Consider the following 23,212-nt stretch of genomic DNA (forward strand, 5'->3'; position numbering starts at 1 on the left):
GCACAAGCACAGTGAAGGAGGAAATGAACTGGGGGAAAAAAGCCCTTTCCTACCCTCAAGCAGTCACAATGTCCACTCAACTTCGCCCCCACCCCCACCCAGATTGGATGGAATGGACCCGGTGAACCAGAGGATTTGGAGGGTGCTGGAATTTGCTGTGCCTTCTAAATAACAGCGAGTGGACCAATTAAAATAACTAGGAAGAGGGGAGAAACATGCGAGAAGAAGGAGTGTGCAAGAGCACAGGGACTTTACCTGAAAAGGCAACAGATTGTTACCATTATCGGTCCGGAAAGCGTTATCCTCCATCCAGGACTTGGAGGTGAGCGGGGCTGCACGAGGGAACTTGGGTGGAGCGATCACATTGCTGGAGAAGGGCTTTTTGAGCGGCGAGATGGGGTTAAGCGGGGAGGGTACCCCCACACCTACACCCACGCCCACGCCGACCGCGCGGCGAGGGTCTCGGCCCGCCTGCAGGCCACCCCACGGGTTGGACGGAGCACTCCAGGCGGCGTTCACGCTCTGGTGCGTGTTCCAGCTGGACGAGGCCGAAGAGGCAGCGGCCGCGGCCGCAGCAGCCGCGACCGCCGAGGATGAGGACGGCTTGCTGGTCATGATGGGCTGGTGGCCGTAGGCAGCGGCGCTCCTCTGCGCATAGGGCGCCTGGCTGGGGCTGGCGGGCGAGCGGCGTTGCTGCGAGGGCTGCGCCTGCGGGGGCTGCGCGGGCTGCGGCGGCTGCGGCGCGGGCGGTGGAGGCTGCTGATGGTGCTGGGTCTGCGCCAGGCCGATCTGCGGCGAGAAGGTGCCTCCGAAGACCGGGTTGACGTGGTGCGGGAAGTTTTGGAAGAGCATGGTCCCGTTGACTGGGGTGATCCCCTGGAAGAAGCTGTCCTCCACCGCGTTTGTAGTGCCTGTGGACCAGGTGCTGCCGAAGGACGGCGACAGCGACGCTCCGGGCGCCGTGGGCTCCTGCGGCGGCGGCGGCTGCTGAGGGGGCTGATGGAAACTCAAGCCCGGCAGGAGCGGCGACTCCATCTGCATCTTGTCGGGGCCGTTGGGGGCTGGCGGAGCCGAGGCGGGGCTGAGGGCCGGCACTGCGCTACTGTCTTCGGGCTTGGGGATCTCTGAGGAGAGGGGCGTGGACGGGGCTTCAGCTGCGCCGGGCTCGGGCTGGAGCTGTTGCTGCTGCTGCTGCTGCTGCCGCTGCTGCTGCTGAGACTGGGGCTGGGTTTTGCTTTTGTCCATCAGTAAATCATCCTGCATGGTTTGCGCAGCTGAAACGGGAAGAAAGAGAGATGCGTTATTGTCAGTGTGATCATGAATGCCCCTCACTGAAGCGGGCGGGTGTTTTACTTGCGAAAATCCAGTGCCACCGCCACTAGCCAATTGCAATGCAAATCCATAATCTCGCATTTAGAAGAACAAGTCGGGCTGGGAGGGGGGTGGGGGGAGCTGGAGGGATCGAGCAAGGTCTCTAAAAATACTGTGAGAGCGTCTTCACCCTTTCTGACGTCTCGGCCCCTTTTCTGTGTTAGTGAGAGATGTGCTTATAAGACAGAAAGACAGCAATTTCGCCACGTCTCTTTTCCCTTCACCGGAACTCAGAGCGTTCACCCTGCAATGAGAAACTGATTCTGGTTCCTGTTTTTTCCCAAGCACCACCCTCCCCCAGTTATTTGCATACGTCAATAAATAGTGCTGCGTCCTTCAGCAAGGTTAAAAAGACTTGGTACACGACCCTCTTTCCCCCTTCCCCAGCTGGAGCACTTAGAAACCATTTTTTAAGCCGACTTAGCCCTCTTGATTAGCAAACTGCCTTCTTGCCTCGGATGATTGTTTCATTTGGCTGCAGCGAACCTCGAGAGACAAAATCTTTGGCATTTGTTGGAAGAACTCAGCTGCACAATCATTCTCTGGCCTCTCCGTAGCGGCAGCTACTCCATTTTGTTAGGAGACGTTTTAATATAAAAGAAACCTCAGTTTTTAGAAAAATGAAAATCGCCGGGCGTGGTGGCGCATGCTTGAAATCCTAGTACTCTGAGGGAGAGGCAGAAGGATCAAAAATTCAAGGTCAGGCTTAACTATTTAGCCAGTTCGAGTCCAGCCTGGTATATAAGAAACCTGACTTTAAAAAAAGAAAGAAAGAAAAGAAAAGAAGTAAAAGAAAAGAAAAAAACCTACTGAAACGTTTAGAAGTGTTTGCTTCTTATTACTCTAAGGATTGTGGGTTTTCTGCTTATTCTCCGATTTTCTCCTCTCCAGTTCTGCCGCCCAAGTGATTTACTGGCTTCTTGGCATTTCAGGTCTCTACGGGAGCCTGAGAAATTCTCTGCAGAGTGGAGAAATGCTTCTGCTTGGATTTGAGGTCAGAGGGAGGAAGGTGGGGAGTGAGGAGGGGAGGGGAGGGAGTCTGTGAGATGGAGAGGGGGCGGGACTTTAAAAATGCATCTGAGATTTAAGTAGACAGTCAAGATAATTCTGGGGTTGCCAGATTTTCATTTTTGAATCCTCCTGCTGCTGCCTCGGTCACAAGACTGGCAAATTTAGAATCCATTCTTTTATCACTAGTATTAGCAATGAAAGACTATGGTTTGACGACCCTGAATTACCATATGCTAGCAACTGTTAAAAATAGAGGAGTACAAAGTCCCAAATTCTCATACATTGTAATTATAGTGCATTACCCTCACTGCTTCATTTAGCCATATAAGGAGTGTATGGTATTTTCCACTTCACATAGCAGGGCTATATTCACCTATGTCATACAACCTGTTTTCTTACTCAAGGGTGAAAACAGTAATCATTCAAAACCAAGAGATTTCCATGCATGTAGTTATCATTGAATGAGCTTGTCTCAGAATATGTTTAATTGCTTTAAATATCTGAATATTACAGGGCTGAGACCTTGCAAACAAATATTTTGAAATTTTAAAGGAGCTATGACCAAACATATAATTATTTTTAGATGATGATTCAGTATAATTGCAATAAAGTTATTAATATATTTAATATAGTTAATTAACTCATATACTGGAGAAGCATCTTCCTTGGGACATTTGTAAAGGGCATTCAGACACACACACAACAGTTCTGCCTTTGGACTATTCAAAATAACAACTCTTAAAATGGAGGTGGTATCGCTCTTAACTATTACACAAAGGATAACAGACAAGAAGTTGGATTCACAGTTCTTTTTTTATTAAAGCTATGATTAAAGTACTTAACAGATACCATCTTTCAAAGTTTTATATACGAAGAGCATAGTGAGCTTCAGGAAACACCACTTCTCTCAGCCGCCTTACTTTCCTTTTTATTCCTCTCTTCCCCTCTCCTAAAAAAAAAAAAAAAAAAAAAAAAAAAAACCCAGCCCAGTATAATAGAGCATGCACCAGGGATTGCCTGCTACTATCAATAAAGCCTGCTTCAGATTGCTTTTCTTTTCCTCAGTTCCCTCTATCTGGAACAATGGCTTTGATTAGTGTTATAAATAGAGCACAGAGAGGAGAGTGGACCTTGGAGTCAGACAGCACGAAGTTCCATCCCTGCCAAAGAGGGTGGTCACAGAGTCATCTCCTACCTCCTCCTTACGGTGCTGCAGTAGACCATTGTACCTCTGGAATTTGAGTGCTTTGATAAGCTAGAACTTTCTTTACAATAGCTTTATCATCATGGCTGAAATATGTACTGGATTATAATTTTAGTATCACCCAGCTATTCTCATTGCTTGTAGTCAACACTTTTGTTAATGCCTTTAGCTTAAACTGCATTAAAACCCCAAGCCAAAAAGTAACCTAGGCTTAGAATATTTTATAATGGCTTTAATTAATAGTAACACTATAACATTAAATTCTCAAAATATTCTAACAAAACACTCCATGTTTTTCAGAATGCTCTTTAAAAATAATACAAATTTAACTTTCTGTATTAAATTCACTCGGTCAAGGTCAAGACCCACCTTTTAATATGATCTTTTAAACAAAAGCTAAGTCAGTGACTAATATAAAATTTACAAAGTCAATATGTAACATCCTTAAATAACTGCCTGTATAATTTGATTTGGAGGTTTTTTTTTCTTTGCTTATATATAGCAAAGTCTGAGAAATAGATTCCTGTTTCCCCTCCCCCACCGCACACAATAGACCGGCTTTTACATGCAATTGCCCAATTTCAAGTAACAAATTCATAGCAGCAGTTACCTTTAAGTGTCCAGTTTTTAAAGATCGATAAAATTGAAAAAAAAATGAATAGTATTTATTTCTTCTTTCGGGTTGATTATGTGACCGCTCTGGAAAAGCACTTTGACAACTGTAAGAAGAGTGGGCATGCGCACACAGAGAACTGTGGGGGCTGAAGTCCTTCACACGGTACTCTGCCTCTGCCCGGCTTCAGCACGTTCAGTCAGGAAAGGAGGAAGCCTCGTAAATACAGATTCCAAGGGGGAGAGTTTGTGCCCGGATTATATTATCGCTTCCTAACCAACATAAATCAGGAGTTGTTGAAATAAAAGAAGGAAAAATAAACTGGATTGTCAACTTGATTTAGGAAGCAAGGCTAAAAGAGAAAGTAGATTGTAAGACTCGGAATAAATAGATCCAGCAGAGCTACCTTAAATGGTATTATGATGGTAATGCCTGGGTAGCCAGCAATAGGAACCCTAGCCGAGAGAAAGAGATCAGGGTGTGGAAGAAAAAGAATAGATGGAGAACTACTAGGGAATGAAAACACTTAAAGCCCCCATCCCTGCTGCTTTCCTGGCACAGCAGACAAGACAAGACTACATACACTAGGCTAATCTGGATCCTCCAGCCTCGACCTCCTAAAAGCTGGGATTATAGATATGTACTGCCACACCTGCCTAAAGGAAACACTTTTAATACAGAATCTTTAAGTATACCTTAATACTAAATGTACTACTGACCTTGAAGACAAAAATCCGTTTTAATCACCAATGCTGGACACCTTATGTACCACAACCGATGGATGGAGATGGGGCCTCCCTATGTATGCACCCCTGGCTGTCTGGAAACTGGTTGTGTAAATCAAGCAGGCTTCAAAAGTGGACCAATCTTCCTGCCTTTGCTTCCCTAGTGCTGGAATTAGAAGTTTGTGCCACCACACCCAGTTCAGGATTTCTTTGTATTTAATTTTTTACTGGATGAGCAAAGCCCACATCCCAGCACTGGGATCCCAGGCTGGGAGTTCTGACAGCCAGAGCTATACACAAACCATAAAAGGGCTGAGGAGATAAATTAGTTGATAAAGTCTTTGCCCTGAATGCACAAATGTATAAGAACCTGAGTTAGATCCCCAGAACCCATGTTTAAAAATAAACAAACAAACAAACAAACAAACACCTAGGCATGGCAGCATAGCACTCTTATAAACCCAGACTGGGGAGTCCCTGGGTCTCTCTTGCTGGCCAGCCTAGCGTAATAGGCAAGCCTAGTCCAAGTTGAGAGGTAGTCTTTAAAAACGTCTATGGCCATGTTACCCTGACCTCAACCTATCTCTTCTCATCTAAGCAAGGCTTAGTTAGTACTTAGATGGGAGGCTGCCTAAGATAACCAAGTACTGTAGGCTCTTGGCCTCCCAGTCTTTCCATTTTGGCCACAACCTAGGGCCACTCTAACATGTCCCCACCTCTCTGTACCCCAGAAAATAAAATAGTAGACTGCTCCTGAAGAAGCAACCTGAAGTTGACCTCTGGCTTCAACTAAGTTATACACACATATATAGACACATGTGTATAACCCCCACATATATAAACTCTCATACATATACACATGCAAAAAAAAATTCTACCTGTATGTTCTGATTCAACACACTTTATTTTTACCTAGTAAAATGAAAGTGTAACTTGCATTATTGATATAGTAATCAAATAAAATTCAATTCTTTCACTGCAAAATAATATTTGATCACATACTAATTAGTAAGTAACTTAAAACGTTAGGCATATAACTCATTGGACAATGACATACATACACACACACACACACACACACACACACACACACACACACACACACACATATGCAGGTACTAGTTAGGGAGAACTGTATTGGGGAGATACTTGGTTGCTTTGAAACAGAAGTTTGTGTAGTCCTGGCTAGCCTTGAACCTGCTATGTAGCTGAGGATGCTCTTGAATTTCTGATCCTCCTGTCTCTACCTCCCAAGTGACAAGATAATAGTTGCTACCACACAGAGCCTTTACTTTTTTTTTTATTAACTTCGTATCTGATTTCCCCTATTTTTACCTAATCTTTCCAAGGCCAGATCTTGCAACATTAGCATCAACTGTCATTGTGTCTCGCTCCTGAAAGCAACAGCTCAAGCTAAGGTTGCTCTCACATGGGCACAAGGTAATGCTTCTGTGCGATCTGGTTTCATGCGGTTCATCCATGGGGTTCAGAGTGAGCATCACTTAATGACTTAGACTTGAAAACACCAAGTATCATTTACAACAGTCACAATTTTCTATTTCCCTTCCTAACTTGTAAATTAAAAGGACAGTGTTATCAGACACTTTGTGTCTAGTTATTTTGTTTGTCATTCCTTCCTTTTGTTTTTGGGTTTGTTGGTATTGTTGTTGCAGTGAGTTTTTGGTTTGGTTTTGTTTGAGAAAGGGTCTAACTGTGTAGCCTTGGCTGGTCTAATATTTTCTATGACCAGACTAACCTCAAACTCAGAGAGATGCATCTACCTCTGCCTCTCAGTTACTGAGATCAAAGGTGTGGGCGGGCATCACACAGATTGTTTTTGTTTTGAGTCAAGGTCTGGCCTAGCCTGCAACTTGCCATGTAACCAAAGCAGACTTTGAACTTCAGGTCCTCCTTCCTTTTCCTCCCCATCTCATGTGCTAGGATTACATGTCCCCACCCATCTCTACCCCAGAAAATAAAATGGCAGACTGCTCCTGAAGAAGCAACCTGAAGTTGACCTCTGGCTTCGACTAAATGATGCACTGCCACGTCTAGTTTATACGGTGCTGGAATGACCTCGGGGCTTCACGTGTGCTGAGCAAGCTCCATCAACTAAGCCACATCCTCAAACTCTCTGTCCAGTTATTTAAGGAATAGGAAGTTATATAAGAAAAAAAAACCAACCCTAATAATTTAGGTAAAAGTTAAGTGCAGTGGTGTATGTCTGTAATCCCAACACATCAGAGGCTGACACCGGAGGATTCATACTAGCTCCAGCCTTGACTATAGAGACTTTGTTGCCTAGCTCACTACCTTGTACCACCCCCCAAAAGGTTTTATCTATTTTTTAACCATTCAGATGCATGTTTGAAACAGTTTACTTGAACATTTAGTAATCCAACTAACCTCAAGTGCAGATCTACTGGTAATTCACAGGCTAAAAAAAGATAAACTCTGATGAGTGATAATGAGCACTGGCTGGAAACTTACTGTACTTAAGAGTGAGTAATTAATCTTTGCTTTTTCCCCCTAAAATGAACACTTAGACCCAAAAAGAACATAGCTCAAGCAAGAATACCAAAGAATACATACCAAGACCCTCAGCAAGGACAAAGGCTCTCTCTCTCTCAATAATCAAATATTGGGTGTTGTGTGTGTGTGTGTGTGTGTGTGTGTGTGTGTGTGTGTGTGTGGTATTCATGACTGCATGTATAATCACACATGTGAAGGCCAGAGATTGACACTGGTTTTGTTGTTTTTATTGTTCTCCACTTTATATTGAGGCAAAGACTAGCCTCACACTTGATCCTAGGATGGCTAATTCTGCTGGTCCAACTAGCCTGCTTACTCCAAGCCTGCTTACTCAGTCTCCTAAGCTCTAGAACCACAGGCAAGCTGCCATACCAGCCTATCGTGTTCATGGCTTCTCGAGATAGGTGTATAGCACATGCCTTTCCCACTGAGCCATCTTTCTAGCACCTCATTTTTTATTTAACCAAAATAGTCAAATACATTTTTTGAGACAGGATGTCTGTAGCCCAGACTAGCCTTGAGCCTCTGCCTCCCAGGCATGAAACAGCACACTCACGTACATCTTTCTGGGCTGCGTTCCTCTCTCCTTACTAGCACCACACTGCTTATAAATAAACATGGACAGTGTGTAAGCTTTTTCTTTCCTTTTACATGAGGGTCTCACTATGTTGTTCAGGTTAGTCTCAAACATAGGGGCTCAAGTAGTGCTCCTGTCTCAGCTTCTCGGGTATCTAGGAACAGCATTGGCAGAATAAGAGTGAACACAGGCTGCCTTCTGAGAACTGAAATTAATAGATATGCACCACCATTCCCAGTTCCATATATAAATAGAGAAGTGGATAAATGGGTGGATTTTTAGATAAAGGATATATTTATATAGAACAGCCAAAATTCTAGTATAAACTACACTTCACTTAGAAGGATAATTACACTAGGTGACTACCACAGGCAAGAGAACTAGAGGTTCAAGGTCTTCCTTAGCTACACATTAAGTTCCTAGGCAGCTTGGGCTACATGAGAAACTGTCTCAAAAACCAACAAAAGAAAGCTAAACAACAATAAATAAATAAATAATGCAAAAATTTAGAAGAACGACTAAGAAAGAGTAATACATAGGGAGTACATATAGTCAAAGTATATAATATATGCATATTAAAATGGTGTAATAATGCCCATTGTTTCGTGCAATGAATATATACTAATTTTTAAAGTATTAAAAAAGTTTAGAAACATAATCCAGAACTGAGAATATATTTCAGTGGTACACTGTTTGCCTAGCATGTTCAAGGCCCTGGGACAGATCCCCAGTACCAAATGAGAAAAAAAGAAAAAAAAAAAAAAAAAGAAGAAAAGATCTAGAAGAATATCTTCACAGCATTGAGGTAAACAACAATGTACTTGTTTGGGTAGAGGATTGAATCTAAGCTCACATACACTGAGGACATATTCTGACCACTGAGTTACACCTCCAGCCCCATCAGTCCTTTAAAACAAATCACAAAAATGATAGCCATAAATAAAATTAACAAGCTGGACTAATTAAGATTATGCTTCGCTAGGTGTGGTGGAGCACGACTTTAATCCCAGCACTCAGGAGGGAGAGGCAGGCAGATCTCTGAGATGAAGGCCAGCCCTATCTACAGAGAGAATTCCTGTGCAGCCAGGGCTACACAGAGAAATTCTATTTGGAGGTGGGGGGAAAAAGAATCTGTTTGCTACTGGACCTACTGGCCTGTGCTTACAATCCCAGCATTTTGGAGGCTAAAGCAAGAGGGATGAAATAGTGAAAGACCCTCAGAGAAGTTGTTAAACAGAGTTGTAGAGTTCAGCAAAAGCATTTGACCTGGATATGAGGTATGGGGAGCTCTGTGGATACATCTGGGGGTACAAAGTAGGTGACATAATATCCAATTTTTTCTCTCTCTTTTTTTTTAAAGATTTATTTATTTATTACATGTAAGTACACTGTAGCTGTCTTCAGACACACCAGAAGAGGGCGTCAGATCTCCTTACAGATGGTTGTGAGCCACCATGTGGTTGCTGGGATTTGAACTCTGGACCTTCGGAAGAGCAGTCGGGTGCTCTTACCCACTGAGCCATCTCACCAGCCCCCTCTCTCTCTTTTTTTTAAGACTTAGATTCTTTCTTTCTTTCTTTTTTTTTTTTTGAAGATTTATTTATTTAATGTATATGAATACACTGTAGCTGTACAGATGGTACAGATGAGCCTTCATGTGGTTGTTGGGAATTGAATTTTTAGGACTTCTGCTTGCTCCGGTCAACCCCGCTTGCTCAGTCCCTGCTTGCTCCAGCCCAACGATTTATTTATGATTATACATAAGCACACTGTAGCTGTCTTCAGACACACCAGAAGAGGGTGTCAGATCTCATTCAGGATGGTTGTGAGCCATCATGTGGTTGCTGGGAATTTGAACTCAGGACCTTCGGACCTTCAGAAGAGCAGTCGTTGCTCTTACCTGCTGAGTCATCTCACCAGCCCCTAATATCCAACTTTCTAAATCCCTGGGGAACACATCTGAATTACCTCTCTCCTTAGTAAGGCAGAGCATCTTTTCACATCCCTTTGTCCACTTTAATTCTTTTGTTGTCAAAGTCTCATCTCTACCCTTGTTGATTTGTAAGAACCCTCTATAAACTCAGATTAAAAGCCTTTCATTGGAATACAGAGATAGATGTGTGTGTGTGTGTATGTGTGTGTGTGTGAGAGAGAGAGAGAGAGAGAGAGAGAGAGAGAGAGATGATTTTGTATATACTCTTTCACTATGTGGATTTTTAGTCTAACACTAAAAAAGTAAACAGGTTTCTGTTTGTGTGTAGTTTGTGTGTCCACCTGCTGCCTGGAACTTGCTATATAACCATGTTGGTGGCTGACCTATCCTGTTTAATGGTCCTGCCCTCAGTCTCATTATTCAGTGTTAAGATAAGAATCTGGACAGGATTCTGTCCTTCCTCTTCTCCCTTACTGAGGGAGTCTAATTGGTCACTAAAACTTGTTCATTCTGCCTCCTCAATTTCTGCTTGCATCCCTTCCTCTTTCTTTTCAGCCAATATAATCCTGTCCCTTAACTACCGACAGTAATATAATATATATGTCTCTCATACCTTTCAAATGTGGCTTCCATACTAAATCTTGAATTATCATTTACATGTGGGTTTTCCATGGAATCGCCTTCATGAAACTATTCTTTTTGCTAAAAAATAAGCTATAAAATTCTTCTACTTTTTCCCCCAGCCATGCCAACGTTGGCAGTTCCATAACGATGTCTCTGCCTTTACCCTGGAATACCTTTCTACCTCTGAATAACCTGCTTCTATTCACTTCTGCTCTCTGAAGCTTACCCTGACCATGTGGACAGAACTGCCCCACTCCCTGTAGCACAGTGTGCTTCCAGGACAATAGTCCCTGTATGTTTTGCTTACAAGTCTGTTCTTGGTTTGGTGCCACTGTATAGGTGCTGGATGGGAGTTTGTTGACCAATCAAAGAAAAAGGTAGGATTTCCCTCATGAAGATTGAGAGAATTTTTTTCAAGTTACAGTAGATGAAGAAAAATTCTTACTTTTCAATGTATTTCAAAAATACTACGTGTAATGAGCATAACATGATTTTAGTATGACTAGTCCACCCTTTCTCCTGCTGTAGGGTATTTGTTTCTAGGGTTTTACTGTTTTCTAAACCAATTGTTTCCTTGAACCATATTTCTAAAGAAGGACTTACTCACTAAAGAAGGAGAAAATTAAAGTTTTCATATGTGCTAACAAATGCCTTAAGTAAGGTTCCATCACTTTAGACTTCTACCAGAGAAGAACCTCTGAGACATCAAATGAGCCAGGTATGACGATACATGCATGGAGTTCCAACACTTGCGAGGTGAGGCAGAAGGACCAGGAGTTCAAAGGACCACCTCAGCTACACAGTGAGTTTGTGGCTGCCTGAGGTACAAAAGATCCGTTCTCAAAAATGAATAAATAAACACGACAGAGGAGAGGGAGAAATTAGAACAAAGTATAATCACACTTAGATATGAAAATTCCATAATAAAACCTATTGCTAACTTGCTAGATATGTCTTTATTTTCTATTGTTATTATTTTAATATTTTATGCACATAGGTGTTTTGCCTGTATGCATAGCTGGAAGAGAGCATTAGGTCCCCTAGAACTGCATTGCAAACAGCTGCAGTTAAAGACTGTTGGGAATCACCATGTGAGTTCTGAGACTCAGAGCCAGGTCCTCCAGAAGAGCAGCCCCAGTGGAGGTGAACCATGTCTCCAGCCTCCCCTCCCACCTCTCCCCAAAAGAAAGAAAGAAAGAGGGGGGGGAGGGAGGGAGGAAGGAATGAAGGAAGGGGTGAGGTGTTCACATGAGGAGACAGAAAGACAGAGATGGGGGGGGGGGCGATGTTCACATAAGAATGCAGCTATACAGATGTCATGGCATGTGGAGATTAGAGGTAACCCAGGTCCTTATTTCTGACCTTGTTTGAGGAAGGACCTCTCTCATGTTTGCCATTGTGTATAGCAGACTAGCTCAGACAAGCTTCTAAGGGATGCAGTCTCCACCTCTTAGTGTACACTAGGAGCACTGGGATTCTAGATCCAAGTCACTGTTCACAAACATAACCAGGCTTTTGCATGAGTTCCACAGATCTGAACTCAGGTCCTAGTTGAACAGCAAGTACTTCACCCACTGCGTTAAGGTTTCTCATGCCATTCTGGAGCTTGAGTGAAGGGCCCTCCCTACACATGCTAGCTAAGTGTTCTTCCTCTCCTACTGTTCCCCTTGTGATTTATTTTGAGTCTCAGAAAATCCACACATAGTAACACAAGCCTGCAGTCCCAAGTCAGGGGGTAGAGGCAAAAAGATCAGGAGCGCAAGATCATTCTGAGCTACACAGTGAGCTGCAAGCCAACCTAGGCTACTAAAGACCCTACCTATTCCAAAACAGAAAACAGGCTGAGCATGGTGGCACAGGCTTATACGACCACCACTTCGGAGGCAAATGCAGGAGGACTGAAATAAATCCTACCCAGTTCATGCTTTTAATTATTCCAGAGACTGGGTCTATAGCTCAGTAAAGGGGTGCCTATCTAACAAGACTCCGTGTTCAATGCCTAGCACTGAAATAAAAATCACTATGTGGTCAGAGGGCAACTTAAAGGCGTTCATTCTCGCGGGGCGTGATGGCACATGCCTTTAATCCCAGCTCTTGGGAGGTAGAGGCAGGTGGATTTCTGAGTTCGAGGCCAGCCTGGTCTACAAAGTGAGTTCCAGGACAGCCAGGGCTATAAAGAGAAACCCTGTCTCAAAAAACAAACAAACAAAAAACAACAACAACAAAAACAAAAACAAAAACAAAAGGAGTTCATTCTCTTTGCTTAGGCTCAAACTCAGATCCAACAGGCTTGGTGGCCTGTGCCTTCACCCACTGAGCTGTCTTGATAGAATTCCCCATCACACACTAAGTTTTGAGAGAGTCTCCAATAGCCACTGGCTGGATTAGAATTCACTATGCATACCACACTAGCTTCTAACTTGTAGCAATCTTCCTGCCCCTGTTTCCAAGTATAGGCATTCACTACTAAGCCCAGCCAAGACTATGTATCCCTTCACAAAACTTCAGAGAAGTAAATTCTACACAGTTCTTAATCATACCAGCTTTTAATTATTCTAGAGGCTGGGTCTATAGCTCAGTAATGAGGTATTTACCTACCAAACCCTATGTTAAATTCCTAGGGTTTTTTGTTTTGTTTTCCTTTCTTTTCTTTTTTGAGACTGTTTCTCTGAGTAGCCTTTGGCTGTCCTGGTACTCACTCTGTTGGAGACCAGGTTACCCTCAAACTCAAATCTACCTGCCTCTGCTTCCCGAGTGCTGGGATTAAAGGTGTGTGCCAGCCCCACTTGGCTAAAACTCTTATCAGTTTCAACCTTTCATTTGAAATGTTGTTCAAAAGTTGCTTCACAAACCAGGTATACTTCAAAGCTCAAGAGGTTAAATCAGAACAATCTTGAATTTAAGGATAGCCTGGGCTATACAGTAAGACCTATCTAAAGCAAAGCAAGAGCTGGGAAGCCGCTCAAGAGCAGGATGTTGTTTGTCTAGCATGAATACGACCCCCAGGTTTACCCCAGGACAGGAAAAAAGAAGTTGTAGTCATAAACTTGACACCGAGAGGAACCCTCAAGGGACAGGCTTTGGAGGGATTTTATAAGCTTTCATAACTTCACCTTCCACTGCAGAAGCTGAAGCTATGACTTTGATGCGATTTAAGGATTTCCTCCATCTATCTATTCCAGTTACATCTTGTCTTACTTACACTGCTGTCTATAGGGTATGGTCAAACACTCACCCTAGAATTCAGGACTCTATCTAGTCCCAACCTATGATTCCAGGTAGCATCATCCCTACTCTAAGCAAGCTAGTCTACTGAGAACCATGAGTCTCCCTAGGGTTCCAGGAGTGTACCACTAAACCCTGCTGCCTGTTGGTTTAATGTGATAATCTTCAGATCTATCCCTTTTCCTGCAAATGATATAATTTTGTCCTTTAGAGCTATATAGGTAATATATTTCCTTTATCCAGTCATCTGTAGGAGGACATCTAACTCAGCCTTTTCACCTGAAAGGGCCTCACTAGGTTGTCCAAGCTGGCCTTGGACTCATTCATTAACCTAGGCTGATCTTGAATTTGTGGTCTTCCCGCCTCAGCCCTCTTGAGTGATTGGTGTGGCCTGCCTGTCCAACCAGGCCAGGCTTTGCAGTTAATATTTATGGAGCTTACATTATGTGCTAGACACAATGCTAGCTGCTTTCCACATATTAATTTAGTTTTTTTTTTTTTTTGGTTTTGAAATAAAAATATTTTTCTTCTTTGTTTTTTACTTTATTTTTGAAACAAGGTTTGACCATGTAGTTCAGACTGGCCTGGGACTGCCTGTGTAGTCCAAGCTATGCTTAAACTCCCGATCCTCCTTCCTCAATCTTCTGAATGTTGGAACTACAGAACTGTAGCACCACATCTGTCTTAATTCATTTCATTCACCCTTGCAATCCTTTCCTCCCCAAATCACACAGCCACAGAAGCAGTTTGACCTTTAGAGGTGAAGAAAGAAGGCAAATGGTGGTTTAGCAACTTCTCTTTCTACCATGGATACAAAGTTGTAGGAAAACCAGATTCTATCCATGGCAAGAGAGTCTCTCTGTGGGATGTCCTAAAATAAGCATGACTATCTCCCAGAAAACGACTCATCAAAGCCCAGTGCAACGGCACATCCTGATAATTCCAGCACTAGAGGTGGAAGGAAGCAGGAGGATCCAAAGTTCAAGGTTATCTTCAATCCCGTAGTGAGCCCAAGGCCAGCCTGGGCCCCAGGAGGCCTGGTCTAAAAGTAAAAAGACAACTGATTTGTCTTAATAGATTGGGAGAAGAGGTAGTCAGACTACAGGCAATGAAGCAACCTTTTCTTTGCTACCATGTCTACAGTGGCAGCCAGCAACTAGCAGGTTCTACAGGAACCTGATGAGTCACAGGAATCATCACAACAAGGACAAGGTCCATGTGTCTGTCCAGGTAGCCCTTGGATCCTCTCATTTGGTGCCAAAGTAGTGTCTGTATAGTATCTGTGCCTTTCTTACATGGGGAATTGGACTTTCCCAAACTCCTCTACTTTTATAATCTGACGTGATGCTAATGCTTATGCAGTAACTAGACTGCACAGAGCCCTCACTTTCCCTTTCACAGGCTGTAGAATATGCCCCTCAGCACCAGAAAGTGAGCAGTAGGGACTGAAATCCAGCCCATATTCTTCTAAGCAAGGACATGAATCTTATTGAAGAGCTGCATCCTGAAGGGACAATCCAAACAGGATGCATGAATATATGAGTGTTCCCAACAATGGGAAAGTCAGGGCTAAGTTCAGAAGGGTATAAAACAGTTCCTACACAGGACATCTGGACTTTCCCTAGGGTGTTGGGAGACCCTGGATCTGATCTCCATCATGTAGAAGGATCAAGAAGAAATGATAATTTAATTCTCTTAATTGACGTGTGAGTTTTGTTTGTTTTTGGGACAGGGTCTCAATATACAGGCCAGGCTAGCCTTGAGTTAACTTATAGGTGTACCTACCTCAGCCTCCTGAATGCTGGCTTAAAGGTAAATGCCACCTGTCACTTTTGTTACTCACACTATAACTCATGTAGTAGTTTCATTTATGGTAGGCCATCTTTGTCTAGTATTGAAGATTGGCTTCCTTAGGGTTTTGCTTTAACCATATGAACCAAAATCCAGAGGTGTTTTTACATTTTTTTTTTTTTTGCTTGTTTGTTTGCTTGAGACAGTATTATCCTAATGACCCAAACAGACTTCAAATTCACAAGCCTCCTATCTTAGCCTCCTGAGGGCTGGAATTCCAGGTAAGTGCCACCATACCTGACTCTGATACCTTCTTGGGGGAATCTGAGAAACAAATATGTGTGGTGACTATCTCTACCACCATTTGGGGGGCGGGGGGTGGGGGGAAGAATAGACTACCTGCCAAAATGCTAAACAGAAAATGACATTATCACAGTAGTAGGGGGTCAACTTAATATTGTAAGAGCTGACATGTGGAAAGGGCATGAGATTATCAAATTTAATTCTCATCAGACATGGTAGCACATGGCTGCAATATCAGCATCCAGAAGGCTGACACAAAAGGGTCAGTAATTCAGGGATGGCCTTGGCTCCCTGGTGAGTTTGAGTTAAGTCTGAAATAAATGAGACCCTACCTCAAAAATAAACAAAGAAAATATATCTCCATCTGATTGTATAAGCACAGTTATTCCCACTACCACTTGCCTGGTCCTAACAGTAACAAGTAAGCAGGCAGCACTCTGTTCCTACCCGGCCCATTGTCCTCTTGCAGAGAACGCAATACCCTCGTCTTCCTAAAAATCTCTTTAGGAGCAGTGGTGGACCTCGTATTTCCAAGCACTAAAAGACTAATACAAGAGGAGTCTTTGAGCCCAGGAATTTGAGGCCAGCCCAGGTTGGCCTTGAGCTCACTCTGTAGACCAGGTAGACCTTGAACTTGGTGCTCCTCTTGCCTCAGCTCCCCACATGACTTTGATGACCTGACTAAGCAACCAGGCCAGTTACAGGTTGTAACTCTGGGAAGCAAAGGTGCCTGAACTTATACATAGACAACATGCCCGAAAGGCCCAAGTTCCAGTTTCTTAGTGAGCTTCCTCTAAAAATAAAATGGAGACAATTTTAACCACTGCTGTATCTAGATATCCAAAATGATGTTAGTATGTATAAAAGCATTTTTAACAAACTAAAAGTCAATGTTTACCGTTAATACTGGAAGGCAGTTGAGCTGCCTAGAAATGCTGCTATACTGGGGAAAGATTCTTTGCCCTTCCTCTCCTTCCTACTTAACACTGATATCACCCACCAGCCATGTGAGTCAGTTCACTAGTGCAAAAATAGGACCCTACTAGCCAGGTACCTACCTACCTACCTTCCTACCTACCTACCTACCTACCTTCCTTCCTTCCTTCCTTCCTTCCTTCCTTCCTTTCTTTCTTTCTTTCTTTCTTTCTTTCTTTCTTTCTTTCTTTTTAATTGAGATCTACTATATAGTCCTGGCTGGCCTTAAACTCCCAGATATTCACCTGCCTCTGCCTCCCCGCTCTTGAATTAAAGACATACACCACCACATCTGGCTCCAGATACTTCTTGTACCGCTTCGTCCTACAGACTGTATTTCCTACTTCTGGAGGAGAAAACAAAGTATGAGGAATGACTTCAACCACCACAGAATGCAGATATTCTTAATAGTTTCTATTTCTTTTTTGTTTATTAGCTTTAAACTTTTACGTATAGAGAGTTTCTTCACCATCCGTTAGTGATGTTTATAATAGCTAACATCACATAAGAAGGCCTTATGCCTTAGGGCAGTAGTTTCCAACCTGTGGATCTCAACCCCTTTGGCAAACCTTTATCTTCAAAAATGTTTACATTATGACCCATAACAGAAACAAAATGACAGTTATAAAGTAGCATTGAAAATAATTGGTGCTGGAGAGATGACTCAGAGGTTAAGAGCACTGACTGCTCTTCCAGAGGTCCTGAGTTCAATTCCCAGCAACCACATGGTGGCTCACAACCATCGGTTATGGGATCCAATGCCTTCTGGTGTGTCTGAAGACAGCTACAGTGTACTCACATAAAATAAGTAAAATCTTAAAAACAAAAAGAAAGGAAAAGGAAAAGGCCAGACAAGACTTTTATGGCTGGGGTCACCACAACAAGAGGAACTATCCAAGTGGGTTACAGCACTGGGAAGGTTGAGGACCACTGTCTTAGGGAGTTAATCTTCACATCACCCCAAATAATAAAAGTCGTCATTCTTTTGCTGGAGCTTTCAAGTTTGTTTCATATTTATTGTGGGGGGGGGGATAGAGGAAGGGAGAGAAGGAGGGATGGAGGGAGAGAGACAGAGCTAGCAAGCTAGTTCTCTCCCTCCAGCACCAGAGTCCTGGGCATTGAACTCAGATCATCAAGTTTAGCAGCCAGTGACTTTAACTGTTGAACCATCCCTGCCTGTTTTGTTTTGTTTTAAGGAAATTCAGGCTTAGGAATGCTAGATAACGGCTGAAGAAATGGCTCAACAGCTAAGGTCACTTGCTGCTCTTCCAGAGGACCTGAGTTCTGTTCATAGCAGCCATATAAAAAGTGGGGCATGATGGGACATGTTGGGGAAAGAGAGATGGGAGGATTCCTGGGGCCTACTGGCCTAGCCTAATTGGTGAATCCCATGTCCTGGTGAGGAATCCTATTTCACCACCTCAGGGAAGTCTAGCTCTGGAGGACCCTATACCTCAGGCCTGCTCCGGCACCCACCAAAACATATACATATGCCAACACACATACACACAAGGGGCTGAGGACATAGCTCAGTTGTATAGTACTTTCCTAGCATTTTTGGTTTGGTTTGGTTTGGTTTTTTTGAAGTGGGGGTCTCATGTAGCCCAAGTTAGCCTCAGACTCCCTATATAATTGAGACAGTCCTTGAATTTTGGACCTCCTCCTAAGATCCCAGTACTTGGCAGCAGCAAGTGCCCTCCCCTCTGAATCATCTTGCCAGCCTACCCCGTCAGTTTTTGAACATTTCTCTTCCCTGTGCACTCACTATATGGTTCGGCCGCAGCATCCTAGATTCGGGGATTACATATGTATGTCAAACACAATCAACTTGAACAACTTCCCTTTGTGACTGGATATTCCTGACTTAGGTCCTTTTCCTGCTGCAGTTAGGACCGAACATTTCTTCCAAAAGCCCTTGCTGTCTTTATTAGAAACAGCAGCAAACATATCTCCACTGTTCTGAGGTGCCCTGTCTAAAGCACTCTGAGCACATAGAGACAGAACATAACCAGGGGCCTATTAAGCTCTTACAACATTCTGCAGCTTCTCTAGCCCCAATCACCAAACTGCTCAAAAACAAACAACCCCAAAGGCTGTGAACCACATGCTCAGGTTTAGTCAGTTATTGAGTGGCCAATTTTCTGTGTTAGTTACTTCTGCTTCATTGTGACCAAAATAACCTAACAGAAAGCACTTCAGGGAGGAAAGGTTTATTTTGGCTCATGTTTTCATCAGTTTAGTCAATCATAGCAGGGACGGCATTACAGAGCTCACAGCAAGCATGTGGCAGGAATGCCTCCCATAGTATTGAACAGGAAGCAGAGAGCACAGTCAGAACTCGGGTAGGAATCACGTCCATTGGACCATTTGCCCCGGAGACCTACTTCCACCAGACAGGATCCACCTCTTAACAGCAAAACAACACCATGAGTCCATTTTAAAGAAACTTTCATGGAGACCAAGGTGTATTCTATAATGTGGAGTGGAATATTCTATGGACATCTAGAAGGACTTTTGAGTCAATTATGTTATTTTACGATGGTGTTTCTGGCTTCTTGTTGTTGGTTTGTTTGATCTGGAAGACATGTCCATTGGGGAAAGTAGAGTATTAAAATCACCCTCAACTTCAGAGTTGGGGTTAATCTGTGGTCCAATCTCTAGCAATGTTGGTTTTATGGAGTTGTGTGTAATGTGTGTATGCCTGGAGCTGTAATCTCCTCCTAGTGGATTTTAACAATGAGAAGAAACAGAAACTGTATGCCATGAGACACCGTGGTACAAGCAGCAGAGCAGCAGAATCGGATGCCCCGTGTCACTGACTGACAGAATAGCCATACACTGCTGTGCTGTTAACTAGCACACTAAATGACATTCTTATGCGCACGGAAGATCAAATGACAAGGTTACTCTGTTGTGCCTAACCTTAAACTTAGGACTTTAGAAGCTTGATCTGCTCAATTACAGCTCCAAGGACAAAACTATGAGGAGAATATATAATAAGTTTCTTAAACATTCTATGTAAGTCAGGAATTGTTCTCATTACTATTATTGGAAATATTTAGTCAATTAAGTATCAATATTAAAATCCTCTTTAAACGAGAGAGAGACAGAGAGTGACGATGATGATGATGATGATGATGATGATGCTATGAGATAAACGCTCAGCAGTGAAGAGCACTGGCTGCTCTTGCAGAGCGTTTGACTCCCAGTACCACACATCCATCCATCCATCCATAATTCGCGTTCCAGGGATCCCGTGCCCTCATCTGACCTTTATGAGCACTATGCACCTATGTGGTGCACATACCTACATACATCCAAACAAAATAAAATAAAGCTTAAAAAAGAATAAAGCAGCACAAAGACCACGTGTGGTGATCCATATCTGAATACTTGATATTCTACTTCCCAAGGGCTGGGATTACAGGCATGGATCACCAAAGCTAGACTGTCTCGGGTATTCCTCATAACCAAAAAAAAAAAAAAAAAAAAAAAAAAAAAAAATATATATATATATATATATATATGTATATATATCTGACTAAAACCCCTCCTTTCCAGCATAAGAGCTGTTAATTTTGATTAAGCCCAGTTTGTTCTTCTGTTCTCACTCGTGGTGGTGTTGTCATCTGTGAGAAAGCAGAGTCTGGTCCCAGGTCCTGGGCATTTATGCTTATGCTTTTGCTTATGCTTTCTTGAAGTAGAAACTTAATGGTTCTTTGGAAAGTGGATTGGATGCTGTTTTGCTGAGGCAAACACGTGAAGGAACATTTCATTAAAGTGGACACAGGTATAAAAGGCTAAGGCAGATTTATGAAGGAACTTCACTGAAGCAGACACAGAAGAGAGGATATTCTGCTAAAGCAAGCACGTGAAAGGTCACATGAAGAATTTTTTGCTAGCAACACACATGTATTTGTCCACCTTATATTGCACAGTTGAGCTGCATTTGTCAGGACTCCATAGAGAGAAACACACCAAAAAACTTCTAGTGGTGTGCTGCAGTTTCTTGCCACTTGAGCGGTCTCAGGCTGATTGGATGCATGTGCTAAGTCAAGGCACATGGAGGACACGTGATGTTTGCAGGGTATAATTAGGACTTCATGGGCTGGCAGAGCTTGGCTTTGCTGGTACAGTAACTGTGCAATGCTTGTGGGTCTCATGTCTTCACTGAGCTTCACTTCCCTGAGAGAGACGCACAACTAACAACTTCTCCTGGTGTCCCTCCTGGTCCCTCCTGCTGACTTTAGCCAGGCTGAGGCCTGGCTGTCTCTTTGTAGATCCTGTCACTGCTGTTGCTAACCCAACTCTACTGAACTTGACTGCTGGTGTATCTCGAATGGATTGAGCTGCCACTGCCTGCTAACCTATGAACTGAACTGCCGATTTCCAGACAATGCAGATGGGGTCACTACAAAGAATCTTTCTAAACAGGTCCACTTCCCCTCCCAACCCCCCACACCCCTGTATTCTTTCTTTTCCACTACCTCTGGTGGGTGGTGGGCTACAAGGGCGGTTTAAGAACCATAATTAAAAATAAGGTTTGGGGCTGGAGAGATGGCTCAGCGGTTAAGAGCACTGACTGCTCTTCCAAAGGTCCTGAGTTCAAATCCCAGCAACCACATGGTAGCTTACAACCATCTGTAATGAGATCTGATGCCCTCTTCTAGTATGTCTGAAGACAGCTACAGTGTACTTACATATAACAATAAATAAGTCTTAAAAATGTTTAAAAAAATAAGGTTTGAAAAAATTAAAGTTATACTTTCTTCTACATATTTTATACTTTTGGCTCTAACTTTTGGTTTTTTTTAATCAATTTTTAGTTAATTTTTGTTGTAATGTGAGGTAAGAGTCCAATGCCATTCATTTGCATGGACTGCCTAGCTGAAATGGAAATATATCCATTCTGCCTATTAGATTATTCTGGTGCCCTTGTTGAAAATAACCTGACCATCGGAATGTCAGGACTTAATTCCAGACTTCCTGGTCCACTAATCAAAACACCTTACAACACTATTATACCATCTTCATATTGTGGTATTTTAGTGAGCTTTAAAATCAGGAAATCGACACCAATAAGAAGGCCCAGCAGCTAAAGGCAATCCCTGCCAACTTTAATAACCTGAGTTCAGGATCTGCAGGACCCACATCATCAAAGGAGAGAACCAACTTGTAAAAGTGACTCTCTGGGCTCCAAACACCTGTCATGGCACACACACACACACACACACACACACACACTGACACACTCGCGCACACAATCTTTGATGAACTCTTTCCATTTACTGGATGTCTAATGGCTTAGTTTTCAGATGTTATTCACTGCTTTTGTTAAGCTGATGCCTTTGTGTTGTATTTTCATTTACCATCTTCTTTGTATGTACATTTGGCATGTGAGTGAGTGAGTATGGATGCATGCATGCCGAGGTGCACATACCGAGGCAGTTACTTCTCTCCTCGCACCCTGGGACCTAGGATTGGAAAGGAGTCCCTCCAGTGCTTCTACCCACTGAGCCATCTTGCCAGCCCAATGTCACTGTTCTCACGTAGCCCAACTAACCCTGAACTCACTATATAGCTGAGGCTAACTTTGAACTTCTAATCCTCCTGCCTCAACTCCCCAGTGCTGTGACTAGTAGCATACACTGCCACACCCAGGTTTATGTGGTGATAGGGATTAAAGCTAGGGTACTGTGCATGTTTAGAAAGTATTTTACACGCAGAGCTGTATTCCCATTCTTAGTGTGTTCCTTTTGATGTTTTTATAAATACAACTACTTTTTCTTACTTTTATTCCTGTATTGGTCACTGCTAATATACAGATATACAATAGATCTTCCATTTTGATCTTATAACTTGCAATCTTGTTAAACTTGCATTTTGGTTCTAATATGTGTTTTGTGCAATTCCTTGAGATTTTTTTCATTAAAGTTTTCATAGTGTTCTGTTTTGTTCTATTCTGTTCTGAGAGAGGGTCTTACTATATATACCCGGCCAGCCTTGAACTCACAGAATACCCACCTATGCTTCCTGAGCCCCACCATGCCAGGCCTCATTAAAGATGTTGTGGGGTGTTTTTTTTTTTAATAGATTTGTTTATTTATTTATTTACAGTGTACATATGAGTACACTGTAGCTGTCTTCAGACACACCAGAAGAGGGCGTCAGATCTCATTACAGATGGTTGTGAGCCACCATGTGGTTGCTGGGAATTGAACTCAGAATCTCTGGAGCAGTAAGTGCTTTAACTGCTGAGCCATCTCTCCAGGTCTAAAGATGTTTTAATAGACTTTAAACACAAAGGCAAAGGGAGAGGTTCTCAGGA

At 42.9% G+C, this 23,212-nt stretch overlaps 1 protein-coding gene and 1 long non-coding RNA gene across 21 annotated transcripts in view; one reads left to right on the forward strand and one right to left on the reverse strand.

The window, feature by feature from the left end:
• The window catches only part of Cpeb3 (cytoplasmic polyadenylation element binding protein 3), a 188,280-nt gene that overhangs the window by 154,371 nt on the left and 10,697 nt on the right, over positions 1–23,212 (reverse strand). For 12 of the 20 annotated variants that reach the window (XR_003952770.1, NM_001290827.1, NM_001290828.1 and 9 more), the window contains exon 2: positions 256–1,274. Coding sequence is in view for 19 of the 20 variants with exons in the window: in NM_001290827.1 (NP_001277756.1) it covers positions 256–1,263 (1,008 nt within the window). In the remaining variant the exon portion in view is untranslated. Of the gene's footprint in view, positions 1–255; positions 1,275–1,353; positions 1,657–1,824; positions 2,372–4,196; positions 5,811–23,212 lie in introns of those variants that run through there. The other 8 variants (XM_030250842.1, XM_006526831.3, XM_030250839.1 and 5 more) reach the window with 6 other exon arrangements.
• Positions 132–22,830, forward strand: A330032B11Rik (RIKEN cDNA A330032B11 gene). Its single transcript, NR_045329.1, has 3 exons — positions 132–322; positions 2,304–2,365; positions 21,165–22,830. It is a non-coding gene; the product is annotated as an RIKEN cDNA A330032B11 gene (long non-coding RNA).

Source organism: Mus musculus, chromosome 19 (assembly GCF_000001635.26).
Source record: "Mus musculus strain C57BL/6J chromosome 19, GRCm38.p6 C57BL/6J".
In the NCBI taxonomy this organism is placed as follows: domain Eukaryota; kingdom Metazoa; phylum Chordata; class Mammalia; order Rodentia; family Muridae; genus Mus; species Mus musculus.